Source organism: Malania oleifera, chromosome 4 (genome assembly GCF_029873635.1).
Source record: "Malania oleifera isolate guangnan ecotype guangnan chromosome 4, ASM2987363v1, whole genome shotgun sequence".
NCBI classification, from domain to species: Eukaryota; Viridiplantae; Streptophyta; class Magnoliopsida; order Santalales; family Ximeniaceae; genus Malania; species Malania oleifera.
This window is the reverse complement of record NC_080420.1, coordinates 42,531,850-42,550,849: the sequence shown is the minus strand read 5'-3', so window position 1 is coordinate 42,550,849 and position 19,000 is coordinate 42,531,850. Positions and strand designations below refer to the sequence as shown.

General features: G+C 36.0%; 1 protein-coding gene across 2 annotated transcripts; it reads right to left on the bottom strand.

The window, feature by feature from the left end:
• Nucleotides 1–13,701: 13,701 nt before the first annotated feature.
• On the bottom strand, nucleotides 13,702–17,086 carry LOC131153198 (zinc finger CCCH domain-containing protein 15). 2 transcript variants are annotated; one of them, XM_058105344.1, is made up of 3 exons: nucleotides 17,003–17,086; nucleotides 15,556–16,583; nucleotides 13,702–14,615 (listed from the first exon to the last, which is right to left on the bottom strand). In XM_058105344.1, the coding sequence occupies exons 2-3, from the start codon at nucleotides 16,273–16,275 to the stop codon at nucleotides 14,295–14,297; spliced, it is 1,041 nt and encodes a 346-aa protein (XP_057961327.1). In that variant the 5' UTR covers nucleotides 16,276–16,583; nucleotides 17,003–17,086; the 3' UTR covers nucleotides 13,702–14,294. The 2 variants fall into 2 exon arrangements, with proteins under 2 accessions (XP_057961327.1, XP_057961325.1); XM_058105342.1 differs by having other exon boundaries at nucleotides 15,556–16,292.
• Nucleotides 17,087–19,000: the final 1,914 nt, after the last annotated feature.

Below are 19,000 nucleotides of genomic sequence, written 5' to 3'. Positions count from 1 at the left end.
ACATTTTATTGGTTCAAACTGATCACTAAAGGCATAATATTAGTAATAGTTTTATAACTGTTACTAATAGTATATTATTAGTGACAGTTTTAATAACCGTCACTAAAAGCGTAACATTAGTGACAGTTTATTGACCGTCACTAATAGTGTCATATTAGTGACGGTTATTAAAACTGTCACTAATATTTCGGCTTTAGTGATGAATTTGAGCAAAGAATTGTATGATTTATAGTGATGCTTTTATGATATTAGTGACGGTTGTCTTCCGTCACTAATACTCCACTATTAGCGACGGTTTGAATAGTTTGTCACTAATAATTATTAGTAGTCGCAGATATGGTGACAAAGTTATAATCGTCACTAATACTGATTGAATCGTGACTAATACTATTAGTGACGATTTTTTTATTATTAGTGAAGGTTTAAAACCGTCACTAATAACCTTATTTCTTATAGTGTTTATTGGACTGATATAAGACTAATTGTGCTATATGAATCAAAATCTTGGACAACTAATAAACAACATATCTAAAAAGTGAAAGTTGCCGAGATATGAATGCTTAAATGGACTAATGATATAACATTAAAAAATAAATTAAAAAAATGAACATATTTGTAGTAAGTTAGGCATAACTCTTGTAGAAGATAAGATAAAGGAGAAATAACTCAAATGGTTGGGGCACTTGCAATGTAGGCCATATAGCGCTAGTGAGAAAGACTACGTTAGTTGTTGCGATGATATTAGAAAGGGGTAGGGGTAAACCTAAAATAACTTGGAATGAAGTAGTTTTAATAGCTCTGAATTTGTTTAAAGAAATTATTAAATTGGCATAAAAAAATTCATATAACCAACACTACCTGTGAGACTTAAAAGTTGTTGTTGTAGAAGAGAAATTCTCCTAGATCAGTGATATAATTGTTAGCACCGGAAGAATCCATGGATGGGCTTAATACACATGGGTGGGCACCAACTTAACCCAAAAGCTTAAGCCTATTGGGTCTTGGGCCCAACCATGTAAACACCCATCATCAACTCAAATTTTCCAATAGGTACAAACTCACAAGTGGAATTCTCAACAATTTCCCCCTCACTTGTGAGTTACAACTATTCTCCCTTGAATGGAAACCACCTCCCTTATGGTAGTAAATCAAATTCCCTAACAGTTGCTCAAGTGTGCCCTATCACTGGTGCCTTACGTGCCTCAAATTGCATTCCACATGCCTCCAAACCAATCTTTCTTCCCACGTCTTGTTCCTATTGGGATTGATCCCAAGCCTAGATGATCCTTATTGGGCTTGGTCATACACTTGATCCTCTAACTATTAGCACGTTAGGAGAATTAGTTTTTACATCTTGACTTTTATGATTTCGGTTACCTAGAGTTACGAACTGTTGGCTCTAATACCACTTGTTAGCACCGAAAAGAGTCATAGTTAAAAATCAAATACAAATTATCATTAATTTTAAAAAGAATTCACAAATTTAAAATATGTGAGTTGAGATCAAATTTTAAAGAGCGACGAACAAACCTCTTCTCAGAATAAATGGTGCAGCGAACAAAAGTTTGGTGCACTGTAGTGTGAAGGTCAAGCACTGAAGCCCTCAAATCTGTTTGTAGTCTATGAAGCACTGAACTCTGATTCTCGAAAGGCGAAGGCCTCACCCGGTACCTCCACCTCAAGCGGAACTTTCTGTTCCCTCGTATTTTCATTCCAAAGATCCGTAATTAAGTTCTTGATGTTATTTGGGATAACATCAACGGGACACAAAGAGTGACCATCAATGCTAGGAATCCAAGGCATTTTCCAAATATTTGAATTTCCTTTTCGATCGATATCAAAAACATCCCCTCTTTATATGTTAGATGTTCTCATAGATACCCTTCCGACCCCATGAAGCAAAATTAGAACACTTAGCTTATCAAATTGATGATGATGGAAAGTAAAGAGATTTGCATAGTCTAGACCCAGTCCCTAGATCTATTTCATTAGAAGCACTTAACCATATAAATGACCTTCATTAATATTATAGACATCCCTTGTCATTGAATTAGAAATTGTATCTCTACTATGGTGGCTGTTAAATGGGAAAAGCCTTAAGGAACTCACGGTTGGAATTAGTCTTTTAATTTTTTTAGGGTCAAGCTAGTAGCAATAATATATTGCAACATAATAGTGAAATTGGTTTACACCCGGGCAACTTTTATTAACACTATTAAACTTATAGAGATACTGGGGCATTGCCGCATCGCCGGCGTGCACAAATCTGAAGCCTCAAGCAGAAGCTCTCTCTAGTATTGGGTAGGGGTGTAACAAAATTGACAAAAATTTTCATGGAGGAAACCGCACCAAATCGAATTGAAATCAGTCAACTTTTTTTTTTTTCTTTTTTCCTTTTTCTCATTATTCAATTTGATAAGACCCCTAATCTACAGTTTTTTTTTATTATTATTATTATCGTGAAGACTCCAGCCATCGACGAGCCACTTTTTGGACCTCCCGATGCGGCACCAACCTTAGGGGTCAACGGCCTTCCCCCCTGGTTCGCCGGCCAAGTTAATCAGATGCAGTCACGGGTTCAAATCACCCGGTTGGACATTTTGGCCAATCTAGTCAAGGGACACATGTGGCAGTATCCACCGTGAATAATCACGCTTTCATGCCACCAATGCATCAATGGTGGCTCGAACCCCAAATATGATTTGAGTGATTTTTGAGTTTTTTTAAAGAGAACAATTTCAGTTTGAATTCTAAGCTAAGCCTTGGGCCCTGGACAGATCTGCAGTGGGTTTTTGGGAATGGGCCTCGGCAGTGAGCTGGCTGGGTACCATCCTACCTTGGCTTAATGCTTAAAGAGTTGAAGGGCATCATCTGCAAGCATGATTCTGAAAAAGGATTAATGGATTATGAATTTGGGCATATTTTTAAAATGGCTTGGCAGATATTTGAGGAAAAAATTCGAACCAACCCATTTAGTAGCACATAGAAAAAATTAAAACATACCCGACCTATTTAATGTGCAATGGTTGTGAACTTGTGAGTCAATTTACAAATTGGATTTAGGTAACTCATATTTTCGGATAACGATTTTTTATTTATTTTGTTAGATATGCTCAATTCATTTTGAGTGCACTCTAAGTACATTGTTATTGTTGTTCTCTCTATAAATACTATATTTTTGATATAACAACGACAACAGCAATAATAATAATAATAATAATAATATATTTGCAATTGCAATTCAAACAAAAATTAAATTATATATGTTGAGGTTTGAACCTAAAAAAAAATTAATTAATTAAAAAATAAATGTTATAATATTGTAAATTCTAAATAACAGGTAGATAGCCATAGACCCAAAAATAAAATAGGCAAATTTCTTCACTGTTTTTTTATAATTATAGTGGGATGCATGTCATTTAAAGTATATATTAACCTAGGGTCTGTTTATCTAAAATGTTTTCTATTTTTTATCTTAGTTTTTCAAATAATTATAAAAATTTCAGCTTATTCTTTAGTTTTCCAAGATTCATATTAAAAAGGTAGAAAATACTGAACAGTATGGCTGCGTAAAATAATTTTTTATTCTTTATTTCTAAATTTAAAAATAATTAAAAAATAAAATTATTTTTAAATTTTACAAAAATTATATAATGTTGTATCTTGAACTATGAATTTTAGGACATGAATTTGGATTTGTGTAGATATAGAAGAAATTCAATACAATTTTACACTGTACTTGTCATAATTCTCACAAATTAATCCCATGATCTGAACTCTATATTCACAAATTGCACAAAAAAATAGAAAAAATAATATCAAAACTTATATTTAAATTTTAAAAATTGAAAACAAGATAGAATTTTTGTATTTACTTAAAAATTAAAAATATATTTCCACAAGAAAATAGTTTCAAAACCTTAAATTGTTCATTTTTTATAAAATATTGTAAAATAAAAATTTTAGTTAACTTTTTTGTGATTCTTTACAAAGTTAAATTGGAAAGTGAAAATTATTTTCTCTACAACTTAGGCTGCTAAGTTTTAAAAGAAAAATTTTAGACCTTAAAGTACCCTTTAACAACAACATCAACAAAATCAAAACTTAAGTCCCACTAGGTGTGATCAGTTATATGAATCATTTTTCGCCAATTTATGTAATCATGAATCATTTCTTTTGACAATGTTAGCCATAGTGGCTAAGGGTTCTCATTCTAACTTGTTTTGATGACAACAACCGTTTAATGGTTCTTAAGTATGCTAACATTTTTCCTCAAGTTCAGTTAAGATACACACGATAGTTCCAAGGCAAGCATAAGGATCAAACATATATCGAACAAGCAAAAAGCAAATGACCATCAACAAAGTTCCACACATGGCACATCCGGAGCTCAACCACCCAAACAAAGCATATATAAAACTCTACATTAATTGTATTTTTGTTGGGTTGTTTGTGTGTGAGAGATAGGATGTATGTTACAACTCTTCTGAATATGGTGTGGTCAAAAGTTTGCAAGAGACGATCAAATTGCATATGCATATAGTTCACAAAAGGCTAAGACATGAAAATTGAGTTCACACATGCATATCGAGTCACTTAACTGTATAAGATGTCAAATGGCTTTCAAATGTATTTTATCAAATCAAGACATCTTATAAATGGTAAAAATAATTTTGGACAAGATTGGTTTTTAACTTGAACAAAAGATTATTTTTTGGAACTTTTCCATTTTCATTTAGGTTTTTATTAAAGCAAAAACAGAGTGAATCGTCGACGAGTGTATTGGACTTGTCAACGAAGATATCTCGAGGCCACCTAAAATCTCAGAGGTGACTCGTTGACGAATCTAGGGATTTGTCGACGAATGTATATGAGTGGCTCGTCGACATATACAGGGGAATCCTCGACGAAGAGAAACTGAGACCTATCTAAATTCAGTAGAGAAGACTCGTTGACGAACACAGGGGATTCGTCGACGAATGCATGTGTAAGACTCGTCGACAAGGTAATGGAATCGTCGACGAGTGTCAGGTAGCATAACACATTTAATGCGCAGTAACAGCTAGTTTTCAAATTGTCTTTTCTCCATTAATAACCAACGAATCTTCAGCGAGTTGCTCATGCCTTTGCCCTTTAATATTAGTCTTATGCATTCATTTTACATTAGTTAAGCATTGGTTGTTGAGACATTCATTGAGCATTCATTCAAGAGATTCATCTTTGCTCTCAAACTCTCTTGCTCTTTACTCTTGTCTTACACATCATTTACAAAGAGAGTAGTGTGAGGTTTGGATTTGTATTATTAGCTCAAGAAGGAGTACTTTGAAGTTACATCTATTTGATTTGATTCATTGTATTGAGGGGGTTCTTTGAGAGCCTTTGTAAGGTGACTCTTGGTGAGCATTTTGTTGTAGCTCTTGGTGAGCAGCTAGGGTGTGTACCCGTGATTGTAAAGGCTTCTCCATCTTAAAAGAGGATTTCTAAGTGGATTTTGGGAATCCTTGAGTTGGTCTCATGGCGTGGACGAAGGCTTGGTGTCGAACCACGTTAACATCGTTGTGTTGAGCTCTTCTCTCCCTTCACTATTTATTTGTTTGGAATCTTTTTATTTGTTATTTATTGTGATATATTTCACTTGTTTCTAGCCCAAAGTTATTTTATAGAAAAAGTTATATATCCGCAAAAGATGTCTGTTCACCCCCCCTTTAGACGCACACCTGGCCCGACAAGTGGTTTCAGAGAGAGTCGCTAGACCTTTGGAGTAACATTAAGAGTGCAAAGATCAAATGGCAGATATGTTTTCCCAAGGACAATCCACCAAAGTTCAACAGAAGCAACTACCCTACGTGGAAAGACTGAATGACAATCTTCATCCAGTCATACGATTTGAAAATGTAGAATGTAATCACTGATGGAGATTACGTATTCAAGGATAAAGAAGGTGAGATCATAACAAACAAGAAGCTGTCTGACGCTGACTCAAGGTTAGTTTAACTAAATTTCAAAACAAAAAACTTTCTCTATTGTGCTGTGAGTGAAGAGTACAACCGCATTTGTGGATGCAACAACATCCGCAAAGGAGATGTGGGAAAAGCTCCAGGTGATGTATGAAGGTACGTCTCAAGTAAAAAAATAAAAAATCTATATGTTGGTTAAAGAATATGAAATGTTTAAAATGGAAGAAGGTGAGTTGATTACTTCTATGTTTACACATTTTACACATATAACAAATGGCTTGAAAGCACTTGGTAGGGAATACTCCATGGAAGATAATGTGCAGAAGGTGCTTTGCTCATTACCGTAATCGTGGCATGCAAAGTCTACGACGATTGATGAAGCAAAGGACCTATCCAATGTCACTCTTGATGAGCTCGTTGGGTCTCTTATGACTTATGAGATCAAGAAGAAGAACGCTTTAGCTGAAATAGATAAGATGAAAAAGACAATGGACATGGCTCTAAATACAACAAGCAAGAAGGAAATTATGGAAGAAGAAGAAGAAGAATGTGACAATGAGGAAGAAATTGCTCTTATCACTAGGAGAATCAAAAACTTCTTGCTAAACAAGAAAGGTAAGCAAAAGAAAAAGGGAGAATCAAGCATGAAGTGCTACAATTGTAAGAAACTCGGTCACTGGATGGTTGAATGTCCTCTATTAAAAAACAAAGGCAATAATCAGCTAGGGGATAAGAAGAAATACAAAGCCATGAATGCAACCGAATGAGGCAAGCTCGATGGACTTTCTACTGACGGAGAAAATGAGGAAGAAGTCGCAAACTTCTGCTTCATGGCGGATGAGCAAGATGAGGTAAATTCCGATGACAAATACACTCCTTCATATGACGAGTTAGAAGATACTTGTAGAAAACTCTATAATGAATTAATTGCAACCAAAATGAGAAATAAACATATTGAAAAAACTCATTCAAAATGCAAAAGAAAATAGGTATGTCTTTGTTATACTTTAAAGGAAGAAAATGCATCTTTGAATACAAAAGTTGAAAAGCTTAATGAAAGTTCTCAATTAGATCACGAGTTTTTCCAAAAGAAAATTGCAACTTGAAAAATCAAATTAATGAAAGTATTGAGGAAAACTTGTCTTTGAAAACGAAAATTGAGGACCAAAGCATGACTATTTACAAATTTACGGATGGAAAGGAGAATCTATACAAATTACTTGGGACTCAAAGATTTGGGATTTTCAAAGAAGGTTTAGGTTATAGTTTTTCATCATCCAAATCGATTGGTGATGTGTCAAAAGGAATTCACTTCTAAACGAAAATCTAGCACTCAAACCAAACCCTTTGCATGCTAATAAAACTTGCCTATACTGTGAAAGAAAGGGTTATGTATGCTTCATTTGTCCTTTTGATGGAAACAGAGGGAAAGAAAAGAAGTACAGAATAGATGATCAAAAACACTAATCCTATAGGACCCAGGGAAAATTGGGTACCAAAACAAATCACCTAATTCTAAATGCAGGTTTTCTGGAAGACCTCTTCGACAAAAAACAAGTGGATCCTTGATAGCAGGTGTTCAAGGCACATGATGAGAGATGCTAACAAATTCTTCTCACTTTTCTACAAGAAAGAAGGGCCCGTGAAATTCAGAGACAACGCCAAGGGAAGAATCATAGGCGAAGGTAAAATAGGTAATTCAATTCTCTCTATTAATAATGTTGCTCCTGTAGATACACTTAAGCACAACTTGTTGAGTATTAGTCAGCTTTGTGATAAAGGACTAAATTTTTACAATCCACACAATGCTCAATAACCGACTTACATGGAAATACTATACTGGTGGGCAAATGTGAATCAAATGTATACACCATTGAATTTAATGATATTAATTCTTGTGATGTTAGATGTTTGACTATAACAAGTGAATCTAGTTGGCTATGGCATAGGAGGTTAGGTCATGCTAGCATGGATCTTTTGCATAGACTATCTTCTAAAGAACTAGTAAATAACTTCCCTAAAGATAACTACACTAAAGACAAGGTGCGTGATGCTTGCCAATATGGAAAATAAAGTAAATCATCTTTCAAAACTAATAAAATGATTTCCACATAAAGACCTTTAGAGTTAATACACCTTGATCTATTTAGGTCAAATGATGTTGCAAGCCAAATTGGAAAATTGTATGCATTTGTCATCGTTGATGATTTCTCAAGATTTTCATGGGTTATTTTTCTAGCAAACAAAAGTGACACATGCAGTGCTTTTATTCAGCTTTGTGGAAAAGTTCAAAATGAAAAAGGTGTGCCCATTGTCTCCATTAGGAGTGATAGGGGGAGAGAATTTAGAAACCAAGAGTTAGAAGAATTTTGTAATGCAAATGGTTATTCATACAATTTCTCCACACCTAAAACTCCATAACAAAACAGAGTAGTTGAAAGAAAGAACCGAACGCTCTAAGAAATGGCTAGAACAATGCTTAATGAACATAAACTTCCAACATATTTGTGGGCTAACGTCGTTAGTACAACTTGCTACATTAGTAACCGTGTCATAATTAGATCCAAAATAGGCACAATCCCATAAGAGATATGGAAGGGTAGAAAACCAAACATCTCACACTTCAAGGTCTATGGATACAAATGCTTTATTTTAAATGAAAGAGATTACTTACCAAAATTTGACTCAAAATCCGATGAAGGGATATTCCTAGGGTATGTAATGAATAGTAAAGCTTATAGAGTATTTAATAAAAGGACCCAAATTGTTCAAGAATCAACACATGTTGTTTTTTTATGAAACTAACCCATATGCACCCAAAGCAACAGTTGACTTAGAATAAGATGATCGAGTGACTACTATGAGAATAGAAAGGGAACTTGAGCAACTTAAGATTAATGATGAACAAAATAAAAATTCCCAAGAAATAAAAAATGCTCATCAAGAGTCATCGCCTAAGGAAGGTTCTGCAAGACCTGAAGAAGAAAATCAAGAACTCCCTAGAGCATGGAAATTCATTAGAAATCATCGAACTGATTAAATCATAGGGAATCCATCCCAAGGAGTCAATACCAGATCACACTTGAAGACGAGTTTCGGCAGGGCAACTTAAGTTCCGGAGCACAAAGATCTGTCATTCGAGCCCTAAAACCCCAAATTCCTCTAGCCTTGTCCCCTCCCAACCATCTGAGCCCTAATCTCTCTCTCAGCCCTGATCTCTCTCTCTCTCTCTCCCTCTCTCTCTCTCTCTCTCTCTCTCTCTCTCTCTCTCTCACACACACACACGCACACACACACACACACACACACACACGAACTCCTCTCATCCTCAAATCCTCTCTTCCTCTCACACTCCATGGCAACTCGCTCTAACGGAAGGGCTGTTGACTCTCCCCGACAACCTGAAGTTGACGAAGGGTCCTCTCGAAACCCTCCCACTGAGTAATCCTGCAAGGCCATCGCAGAAACTGATTGGCGTATTGTGTCTTCAAAAGCTACTTATTGCTACCACAACGATATCTCCAAGCGAAATATTTTTCATGGTAAGATTGTCCCATCCAAGTTTCTTAAAGAAAAATTTCCCACTTTGTTAGCAAAATTCCAAGCTGTTGGGTGGGACACTTTGTTCTCGCTGAAAAAACATGTCTAAATTGATTTAGTTCAAGAGTTTTATGCCAATTTTGTTCCCTCTGCTCGTGGTTGCGCAACATACTCTATTGTGAGAGGAAAAACCATCTGCTTAACTGATCAACTTTTTCCAGATGTCTTGTCATGTAATTTTTACCCTAACCAAAGCCTTCCTAAGGTAATGTGGCCTACAAGCTATGATTGGTTTGATCCTCATGAGGCTTTGAAATTGATAACTAGAAACCCTGAGATTCCCAAAGTGGCAAGATCCAAATCCAAAGACCTAATGGTTGAGTTTAGGGTCTTACACCATATGATCACTTATAACCTCTGGGTGCGAAAGGGTGAGCATGATTGGGTAACCTTGGGAGACATATTTTCCATGTTTTGCTTGTGGAATGGAAAAGGGATATATTTGCCATCAATCATTATTCAACATATGGAAGAAAACTTGAAATGGCAACGAGGTTGTCTGCCGTATAGTCGACTGCTCACCAAACTCTTCAATCACTTTGCTCTTGTTGGCGCTGGCACACCTAGTGTGGTCCCCATTGAGGACAATTTTTACACAAAAGCCACTCTTCATCATATGCATTTTGAGAAGGATGAGGACACCAACACTTGGGGTGAAAGCTAATGAGTTGGGCAGGACACCAGTAGATGAAGTGCAATTCGCCATGGAAGAGGATAAGGCAGCTAAGGAACCTCCAGATGATCCTGTCATTGAATGCTTGGCTGGGATTTAGTTGGCCATAGCACAAATGGATCAACACAATTGTGCTCGCTTCGACTCCCTTAGTGTAGTCATGGAATAACTGGATCATCAAAATCATGCCCGCTTTGATTCCTTTGATGCTTGTTTTGATCCCCTAGATGCTACTCTCGCCGCCATCTTAGCCAAATTAGATCACCAACAGTAGGAGCTTTTAGGTAGGAACCACCCTATTTTTTGATAATGGCAAAGGGGGAGAAATGGTGGCAGAGGATGGTGTTTGTTTCTTTTTGCATCTTTTTGAACCATGGCTTGAAAGATGGATTGATGATGCTCTTGGAAGAAAAAAGAAAGTTCTTTTTTTTTTTTTGAGGATATCACTGACATCTTGTACTTTTTATTTATTTTAACCATGTAATAAAGAACAATCATGCTTCATTGATGCTTGTAAGGAAATACTTAACCTAATTTCGTGTATGAAATGTTGTGAAATACTGATCATACTGAACTGCTTGGACTGATCATACTGAACTGCTTGCATTGAATGAAATATTGTTGAAATACTGAATCGTTTCAGGTTTGAATATATGGAAAAATACTCTATTTACAGATGGCATGCTGCCGAAATTTCTATTGATTTTTCCAAAAATAAAATATGACAAAAGGGTCATAAAGTACACATATTAAGGGGGAGGAACTGTTAAAATCTTTTAAACATGTATATATATCTTAAGGGGGAGCATTTTTAAGAAATTATTTTTTCAAAAGAACACAAATGGTTTGCCATCATAAAAAAGGGGGAGAATGTTAGCCCTAGTGGCTAAGGGTTCTCATTCCAGCTTGTTTTGATGACAACAACCTATTAGTGGTTCTTAAGTATGCTAACATTTTTTCTCAAGTTCAGTTTAGATACACAAGACAGTTCCAAGGCAAGCATAAGGGTCAGACATATATCGAACAAGAAAAGAGCAAATGACCATCAAAAAAATTCCACACATGGCACATCCGGAGCTCAACCATCCAAACAAACCATATATAAAACTCCACATTAATTGTATTTTTGTTGGGTTGTGTGTGTGAGAGATAGGATGTATGTTACAACTCTTGTGAATATGGTGCGGTCAAGAGTATCCTGCAAGAGACAAGCATATTGCATATGCATATAGTTCACAAAAGGTTAACACATGAAAACCGAGATCACACATGCATATCGAGTCACTTAACTGGATAAGATGTCAAATGACTTTCAAATGTATTTTATCAAATCAAGACATCTTATAACTGGTAAAAATAATTTTGGACAAGATTGGTTTTTAACCTGAATAAAATATTATTTTTTGGAACTTGTCCATTTTCATTTAGGCTTTTATTAAAGCAAAAATAGAGTGACTCATCGACGAGTGTATTGTACTCATCAACGAAGAGATCTTGAGGCCACCTAAAATCTCAGAGGTGACTCGTCGATGAATGAAGGGATTCGTCGATGAATGTATATGATTGGCTCGTCGACGTATACAGGGGAATCCTCGACGAAGCAAAATCGAGACCTATCTGAATTCAGCAAGGAAGACTCATCGACGAACATAGGAGAGTCATCGAAGAATTCATGTGTATGACTCGTCAATGAGGTCATGTAATTTTCGATGAGTGTCAATCTGCAAAACGCATTTAATGCGCAATAATAGCTAGTTTTCAAATTGTTTTTTCTCCATTAATGCCCAATAGCTCTCCAACAACCCTTTGCTCTTTAATATGAGTCTTGTGCATTCATTTTACATTAGTTAAGCACTTGTTTGTTGAGACATTCATTGAGCATTCATTCAAGGGATTCATCTTTGCTCTCAAACTCTCTTGCTTTTTACTATTGTCTTACACATCATTTACAAAGAGAGTAGTTTGAGGTTTTGATTTATATTATCAGCTCAAGAAGGAGCACTTTGAAGTTACATCTATTTGATTTGATTCATTGTATTGAGGGGGTTCGTTGAGAGCCTTTGTAAGGTGACTCTTGGTGAGCATCTTGTTGTAGCTCTTGGTAAGCAGCTGGGGTGTGTACCCGTGATTGTAAAGGCTTCTCCGTCTTAAAAGAGGATTGCTTAGTGGCTTCTCCGTCTTAAAAGAGGATTGTTTAGTGGATTTTGGGAATCCTTGAGTTGGTCTCAAGGCATGGACGAAGGCTTGGTACCGAACCACGTTAACATCGTTGTGTTGAGCTCTTCTCTCCCTTCACTATTTATTTGTTTTGAATCTTTTTATTTGTTATTTATTGTGATATATTTCACTTGTTTCTAGCCCAAAGTTATTTTATAGAAAAAGTTATATATCCGTGAAAGACGTCTGTTCACCCCCCCTCTAGATGCACACCTGGCTCGACAGACAAATTTAGAGTTGCAGTACCCTTCAAATGATAAAATTTAAAGATGTCAAAAATTTAAAAATCTCATTCATTGATCATTAGGTAAACGAAATATAAAAATAATAAAGATTTTAGTAACAAATAAAAATTTACAGACTACAACAAAATTATTGAGATTTTTTTAAAAACAAGTCATATATTAAGATATTTTACAAATAAACATAAAGCTTTAATGTAATAGATATTTCAATTTATCATGCCGATCCCTTTATGTGCTTGTTATAGTAGTATTTCATGTCTATATTTATATTTTATTTTATTTTTAAAAAAGTAAAAATTTTTATAATTAAATAACATTGAATATTTGTAGTTATTTTAAGATTTTTTGTTAACGCATTTACAAAAATATATTATAAATTTGTTTGTAATAAAATATTTAAAAAAATTTAGAAAATAATAAAAATATTTTACACAAACTTATTTACATGTAATGGTGTGCAAAATATGTGACCTATTTACTAGTGCATATGAGTATGTGTCTAGTGCACAACTATCTTGACACACATGTTGTATTATGTAATTAATATCAATAGATATATATCATAAGGATTATTTATTACATTTTGATTACATTGTGACTAAATTAAATATAGTTTGTCTCTTTACCATGATAATATTAATAGAAAAATAAATACAAGTCTTTCTCTTTTTTGACAGACTCATAGACTTGTTTCAAAATGTCATGCATGTTGTAATATTTTTTAATTTTTTAAAATATAAATTAGAACTTAATAAAAAAGACTTACATGTCACTCGATATCATTCTTCCTCTACTAAATTTTGTTGCATAAATTTTGTCACAGAAATAGTTTGAACGGACTTAAGTGATATGATTTTAATGAAAGAGATATGGTTATAACTAATATGCACATAATATAAATTAAGTAGGTTTACTAGCTATAGTTTAAAAACAAATAAAACAGCACCAAACAATAAATAAATGATAATATATGCAGACATATGAAGTATTGGTCAAAAAAGAATCAATATGCATGTCAACCAAAATTTATTTTTTTTAAAAAGGAAAGGGCAATAAGTACTCCAATCAGAAATGGATTGCTTAATTTGCCGGACTCAGGTAGCATGATTACAGTTGGCGGGGCTCATCAGATTGCTTGGGTTCACATCAATCACCAACCCCTTCCCCAAAAAAATAGACCATTAACAAAGCAAACAAAATAACGAGCAAAATCAGTTGTACACCCGCGTCTCCCTGTGAAACTGTGAAATACCGGCCCCACCAGCCGAGGCGCCACAGACAACCACAAAAGTTATCCAAACCCCCCTAGCTAGGCTAGGCTAGCTACTGTTATGCTTTGTGAGTGATGATGATTGACCGATGGCGTAAAATTTTTATTCGTTCTCATCCCCGTACTTGGACGTAAAAATCCTCATGAGCTATACTTATGACTACCTTGCTTAAAAGAGTATTATTACCATACTTATATAAGTATTATAAACATCCATCTGTACCTACCAACAATCACAACGTAACCTATCACTCCAGACCACCTTCCCAATATATCGATCATGATCTGCTCGTGTGTTTGCTTCAGCCGCCGCACCTCCAGCTACCACAAGCTTAATTGGATGCTCGATGTTTAAGCGGGGCAGCCATGAACTTCTCCTGCTCAGTGAGGGCGTGGCGAAAGTGGCAGCGATGACCGTAGGGACAGGCGTCGCCGGCGAGGACCATGCGGCATACCTCCGTCTTGTAGCGCGGGTGACGGATCACGGGGCGCAGCTCCTTGATTCCGTGGGCAAACTGGCAGTGGTCACCGTAGGGGCACGCGCCGGTCTCCTGCCATTTGTTGCACAGCTCCGTCTTGAACATGCCTTGGCTATACACTTCCAGCTCCAGTGCTTCCTCCTCCCTCGTCCCTCCCCTGACGTACACCTTTTGCTGCACGTGCCATGATATCACACAGACGAATGATTAGTAAAGCAGTCGAATCATGTTTAATTTTTAATAGAGAGCATCTGATCAGTTATGCACTCGCGTCCTGACTATTAACAATGATTTCCTACCCTTTTTGGTATAAAATCTGTACTCCTCAGTCCGTGCTAGACCAGAACACATGCGTCTGGCATGGACTCTGGGAAAAATACCTCAGCGATTTCTGATATTCATGAAATGGAAAATGCTAATCCTACGGTCATTATTTCCTGATACAGAGCAGTTTTTTTGCTGCAAACGAGTGTACTACCATCAATAGTAGTACAATGAGATATTATCAGATTTGGAAAATTTAAACGCATCATTTGAACCCTTCTATCTTATACAAAATGTGAAACAATAATTAGGTTAAGCTGCCTAACTTAATATGCACTCCTCTTAATTATAGATTATTTTTTGGGGCCAAGCCGAGCACCATACGCTCATTCCAGCTTTCTTAAATATGCTTTTCCCTTTTAGTGAAATTTCACTTACGATTCAAAATAAATAAATAAATAAGGCAATTATCGTCGTATATTGAATAAACTTATTATCTTATTAAAAACTGTACTATTGTAGCTAAACACATGCATGGCACACCCTTGCATTATAAAAATAATTTTCTAGCGACAGTTAATTATTAATTAATGATTAGTTTTAATCAATTTATTTCGTCATCCATAATTCATCATTTAATTTTATTGTCCAAAATATGGCATTGTAGTACGTATTAGCCTATTCCATTCTAATAATTTTTACAAACACAATTACCTAAAAAAAAAAAAAAAGCATTTCAAGATTGCAGAATGAGTGCGAAGACAAAATCAAGGCTTCAAAAGCAAGCGTAATATTTTTCTTTAAATTAAAAAACAGTTGATAATTAATTAAATAACAGATTGCTCGATACCGTTTCGGCCGCAGGACTTCCGCTTCGCGCTGGAGTAGGGCTCCGATTGGCACCAACATTGCTCCCTCCAGCTTGAGCCGCCTTCAAGTACCCACTCGACCTCACAGAGATACTCTTCGGCAGCGCAACCCTCTCCACGTCCATCCTCTCAATGCGATCACTCTCAATCACGCTCGTTGGGCTCTCATCATTCGCCTCTTCCCACGCGCGACTGCTGCTACTCGGGCTATCACCAATACACAGCCTCCGAAACCCGTTCACCACCGACATAGACGAGTAATCCGAAGGAACAAAACGTTTCTGAAGAGATGTTTGGATCAAGAGGCTTAGACGCTTGTTAAGATCTCTGTTGGCAAGCCGGAGATTGGTGTTCTCGCGGCGAAGTGCTTCAGCCTCTTTCGCTGTTTCGTGAAGGTGCGCGAGGCAGAGGTTGTGGCGGTCGACGAGGTCCTGATGCTCCAGAATGAGGCGAGAGTGAGGCGAGTACTGAAGCTCCAGGGCATGCATTTGGATGTGGTCGATGGTGAGGGGGCTATTGATAGTTGTGTCACCGTCGGTGGAGCAGTCGGAGGGTGTGATCGAGACAGAAGTTGACAGAGATGGTTTCGGAGGAAAAATGGAGGAGTAGAGCGAAGTGAATTGTGTGCCGTCCGATTGACTGAAAGTCGCTGATGAGATGGAGTTGATGCTGCCATGGCCTGGCAAGCTGTCTTGCTGCATTTTCTATCCTATTCTTGCTGCGTAAGAATCACAAACAGAACAATCATATATATATTTCAGTTGTCGACCTTCTGACAGCGAAATGAATTAAAGGAAACTCATATTAGAAAAATAACTAAATAAATAACGTAGAGCTGTAAAAAAAAAAAAAAACTAAATGAACGTAATTAAATAGTTACTGTCCTAAACGTTCTCGTTTCTCTTGCGCGCATTTTCATTCTTGTTTTCCAGGATCTTGCAGACATATTTCAAGGTCCCTTGACATTCAAGAAATGCTCGAGTATAGTTTTTCACTTGTTCTGCTAGATCTAATTCGCGGATTGAGAATATATAAAGTTCAAGAAATGACATAGTATCAAACCGATTAATCAAGAAAAAATAAAAACTAGAAGAAAAAAAAAAAATATATATATATATATATATATATCGTAATCGATCGACTGTTTCAATCTATCAAGAACACAAACATTTGAATCATGGCATATAATCGCAAGCGCCAACGCGATATCAGTCCAATCCGAAACAAAAGAGCAAAAAGTAAAACCACTACTTCTAATCTTCCAATTCAAAAATTTAGCCAAAAAAAAAAAAAAAACGAAGCTACCTTGCAAGATAAACAAACAGAGTAATCAAAACTAGAAAATTCACATCATTAATTGTAATGAATTCTCAAGGAACTGAAACAAATCATATGCGATTGAGATTGAAAGATTGAATGTACGCTCACCTGAACGCGTAGCAGCAAAGAACAGAAGAACTAGAGAGAGAGAGAGAGAGAGAGAGAGAGAGAGAGAGAGAGAGAAACAGATTTGCGAAATGGAGGAGTAGGGAGGATTTTATAGAGGGGGCGTGGAGAGGGAGGGCGGGAACATGCTTCTTGCGAGCTAGGCAGACCGTCAAGCGAATCTCAAAACGATTTAACAGTATCTCAAATTACAACAATACCCTCCCAGAACGCATGTTGTTTCTATCGTGCCACATAGGACGGGGGTATTTAAGTCATTCCGTCTCCCCGGCCTTCCCTCGGGTGAATGTGCTACAGCGGCATCACCCCTTTCCGCTTCAACCGTTTAACTAATGACTTGACAAAAAGTCTGTCAATCCAACGGTTAGACCGCATTCAATCAGAATGATTGACTGTTCTGACACATCGAACGGTGAGACTTGGTTCTTGGTTCGCCGGCGAGCGGAGAGGGACTACAGCTGTCGTTGAATGAATGAATTAATTAATTAATTTCAGTTGGAACGAACGGCAGCACTACACAGGTCACATGCATCGGCACAACTGTAACAAGTGGACGTCCAACGATCAAATTTGGGAAATTACATAAATGTTGTCGACTTCAGCCATTATTTTCGAAAATACCCCGAACCCTCCCCCAAGTCATCCTCCGGTAAATTATTGGAATATTCCTCTAGAAAGTCTGTTTCTCCGAGGCACCATAAAACCTTCTTCTACGCGCGGTTTTATCTTTTTTTTTTTCATGTAATTTTTATTTTTTTAAGGGTGTTTCCACATAAATTATACAATAGTACTAAAGAAAAGTCTTGAAATGGTTCAAGTTCGAACATTTTGAATTCTTAAATAGGAGGAAATGTGGGTACGGGAAGAATAGTTACAATTATTGTGTTTTGTATGTTTTTTTTTTATTTTTGTTTATATTTTTTTGTGAGTTTGTTTATGATCGTTTGTGAGATTTAGAATTAAAGAGTCACCAAATCATTATTGTAGCTATTAGGTTATTTGTATGATAATACCTTCAAAATATAACTTTGAGATTCAATGTGATACTAAAAACGATTTAAATGATCATCTGTTATGATTTGAATGTCGCCTAACCAATGCACGAAGGATGCTTAGAGTGTGGCTACAAGATGAACACATAAAAATGTCCAAGTGTGACGAGCTAGAAGTCACCCAAGTCAAATCTTCCACAAAAACAAAGCTGAGACTAAAAGAATTTATAATTAGCCAACAAACAATAAAACACTTTAGAAGAACACCCAGAGGATAGAGGAAGGGTGAAAGTAGCACAAACCCTCAAGTAGCAAAACTTAAAAGTAGTAAAGAATTCAACTGATGACTCATGCCACACATTGCTTACTAGACCCAAGAAAAACAATTATAGATTTCATTTATTGAGAGGAAGACATACTGTGAGCAAAATTAATTAAAATTAAAAGGGAATAATCAATTATGATCACATTCCAAGTCATAACTTAAAAAGGAAAATAAACAAAGTCAGTTGTAATAGATAGACACAAATTCCTTGAATTTATGAATGGGATTATTAACTTTTAACAAAAAAATTGGATTATTTGTAATAGTAGAATTGATTTAGAGTTGATGTGTGATGAGTATAAGTAGCTCAAATAAAAATTATGTAAAAGACCTTTAACACATCATATCAACTAACCCAATGCTAATACAAATGGACAGTGCCACTTTAATTATCCCTTTCTCCCACTCTTTCTTATTATTCTTTATCTTTTATCTATTCCTTTCTATCCTTGTTTTACCTCTTCTAATTTGATTTTGTTCACCTCCCTCTTTTTCTTCCTTACATACGAATTTCTATAACTTCTACGATTTTCTTCCTATAATTTTTATTTCATAAGGTATCCATTGTGCAATAAGATAATTTTTTCTATAACTCTACAAGAGCAAGCATAATGATCATATTTTCTTTATCCCATTCATTTCATTGACTACTCCAAACTCCAC